The following is a 2,302-nucleotide window of genomic DNA, read 5'->3' on the forward strand; positions in this document are numbered from 1 at the left end:
AGGACGTACAGCAGTTGACAAGTACTGGGAGCTGTGAGATTTATAAATAAAAGTAAATGACACATCTATATAACTTCCTGAAACCATTTGATTTAAAAGAAAAAGATATTTGCTGGAGTACCAATTTAAGTATCAAAGAGCCAAAGAGAACTTCTAGAATTGAACTAGGGGTCTGTGCTTGCTGAAAGAAGAAGCCACAGATGCCAAGACTAGGTCATGCAGTTGTTCCATCTTCAGGAATATTAAAGTATTTGTTTCTTTATTTTGCACAGAGCTTTCTTCACCTCCTGATTTCTCAAGCTATATATGAGAGGGTTGAGCATTGGGATGACTCCCGCATACAAGATGGCAAACACCTTGTCCTGGTCCATGGAATAGCTGGACTTTGGTCTCATGTACATGCCAAGCACTGTTCCATAAAACAAGAGGATGACTGTGAGATGTGAGGAGCAGGTGGAGAAGGTTTTCTGTCTTCCTTCCTTAGAGTTAATCTTCAAGATTGTTGAGATAATATACATGTAGGACACCAAGGTCATCACTGATGGAACAAAGCCGATGATGGCACTTGGGCCAAGTATAACCATCTCTATAGTATGGGTGTCACTACAGGATATCATCATCAGAGGCTTCATATCACAGAACAGATGGTCTACTTTATTTGTCCTACAAAATGTACATGTAGATATTAGAATGGCGTAAAGTAATCCATCAAGGACTCCTATACTCCAAGATGTCCATGACATCCAGAAACAGACCTGTAGACTCATGAAATAGGAATAATGTAAAGGATGACATATGGCCACATAGCGATCATAGGCCATGGCCGCCAGGATGAAGAATTCAGTGACCATGAGCACCACAAATAAGAATACCTGAGTGATACAACCATTGTAGGAGATGACATGGTTCCCAGTTAGAAGGATGTCTAATAACTTTGGTAGAACCATTGTGGTGAAGGACATATCCAGCACAGACATGTTGCATAGAAATATATACATGGGACTGTGAAAATTGGGATCAAAGCAAAACAGAGCAGTGGTTACTGAATTTCCAACCAATGTTCCTACATAGATGATAAGAAATATGAGGAATAAACCCAACTGGAAGCTCGGAAGCTCATAGAAGCCAAGGAGGACAAAACCATTGACAGTCACGTTTTTTACCTCCATTTAACAACTTTGAACAAATATTTAAATTGCTTTGAGAAATAAATGGTGCAATCCCACATTTGGCATAAATGGTTATTGCATTTTGTGATAATGGGAAGATGCAATGCATATATATAATATTTCTTCTATGGAAATAGTCACAAGAGGTTTCAGCTGACTGTTACCGATAATGAAGACTCCCGGGAATGACAACAATCAAGGTTAGTTAAAGTGTATTTTTATGGTATTGGTAATTAAGATGTCTTAATCCCATGGTAAAGTTATAAAAGTCACAAGTATTGTTGGTAGAGGCTAGGTGTGGCACAATGCCACAAAAGAATTTGACACAGAAAAATTTCAGTCGTAGATATATTATGAAAAGATACTTGCTGTACAAATACTTTAATAGCAGTGCTTATTCTTCCCAAAGACAGGCACAGGTCTAAAGTTACGTTCCAATCTCACAAGGCTAGTACTTGGATTTGCTGCAGTCCATTGCATCCAGGTGGGCACACGCTCTTGCAACTCTTGCCTGATGAAGCCCTCCCACCCCTGTACCTTCATCACTGCAGTTTGGACAGCGATAGCTGAGGATGGAAGAGTATTTGACCATGGCACCTTGCTCAGCCTACCCATTGTTAGCTTCTTTTGTATAGTGTATTCCTTTAAAGGACATCAAGTGACGAGTATGTTGCATGCTGCTCTAAATAGTCACAATCAGAATCACCAAACTGTGTAAATTTTCTTAAAATATTTACTGCTTAACAAGATTAAGTCTAATCCTTTGTTCTCTCTGAAACCAGTTCTCTGTATGTGCCATATGGGTACTATTTCACGGGCCGAGGAGGGCCAGATCAACGATGTAAACGAGCGCCGATCTGCTAGATTGCCGCTCGTTTACTGGGCCTATTCCACGGCCCAATGATCATTGAGCGAGGGCTGCAGGGACATCGTTACCGATGTCCTTGCAGCCCTTGCAGCATACATTACCTGTCAGGTCATCTGCTCCGCTCCGTCCTCCTCCCCGGGTCCGGCGCGCTTTAGCTTCAGAATGGCCTGTCAGCTGATAGGCCACTCAGCCAATCACAGGCTGCTGGGGTCCCGGCCTGTGATTGGCTGAGCGCTCTGTCAGCTGACAGACCATTCTGAAGCCA

The 2,302-nt window shown here is 41.9% G+C and overlaps 1 protein-coding gene across 1 annotated transcript; it reads right to left on the reverse strand.

Moving 5' to 3' along the window:
• Positions 1-242: 242 nt before the first annotated feature.
• Positions 243-1,169, reverse strand: LOC138799981 (olfactory receptor 5B21-like). Its single transcript, XM_069981788.1, has one exon. It carries the CDS (start codon positions 1,167-1,169, stop codon positions 243-245), a length of 927 nt encoding a protein of 308 aa, XP_069837889.1.
• Between the last annotated feature and the right edge of the window lie 1,133 nt (positions 1,170-2,302).

This window comes from Dendropsophus ebraccatus, chromosome 8, assembly GCF_027789765.1.
Source record: "Dendropsophus ebraccatus isolate aDenEbr1 chromosome 8, aDenEbr1.pat, whole genome shotgun sequence".
Taxonomy (NCBI): Eukaryota; Metazoa; Chordata; class Amphibia; order Anura; family Hylidae; genus Dendropsophus; species Dendropsophus ebraccatus.

Bases quoted from the DNA above. Each gene is read 5' to 3' on its own strand.
- LOC138799981 (XM_069981788.1), bottom strand. From the start codon at position 1,169: ATGGAGGTAAAAAACGTGACTGTCAATGGTTTTGTCCTCCTTGGCTTC.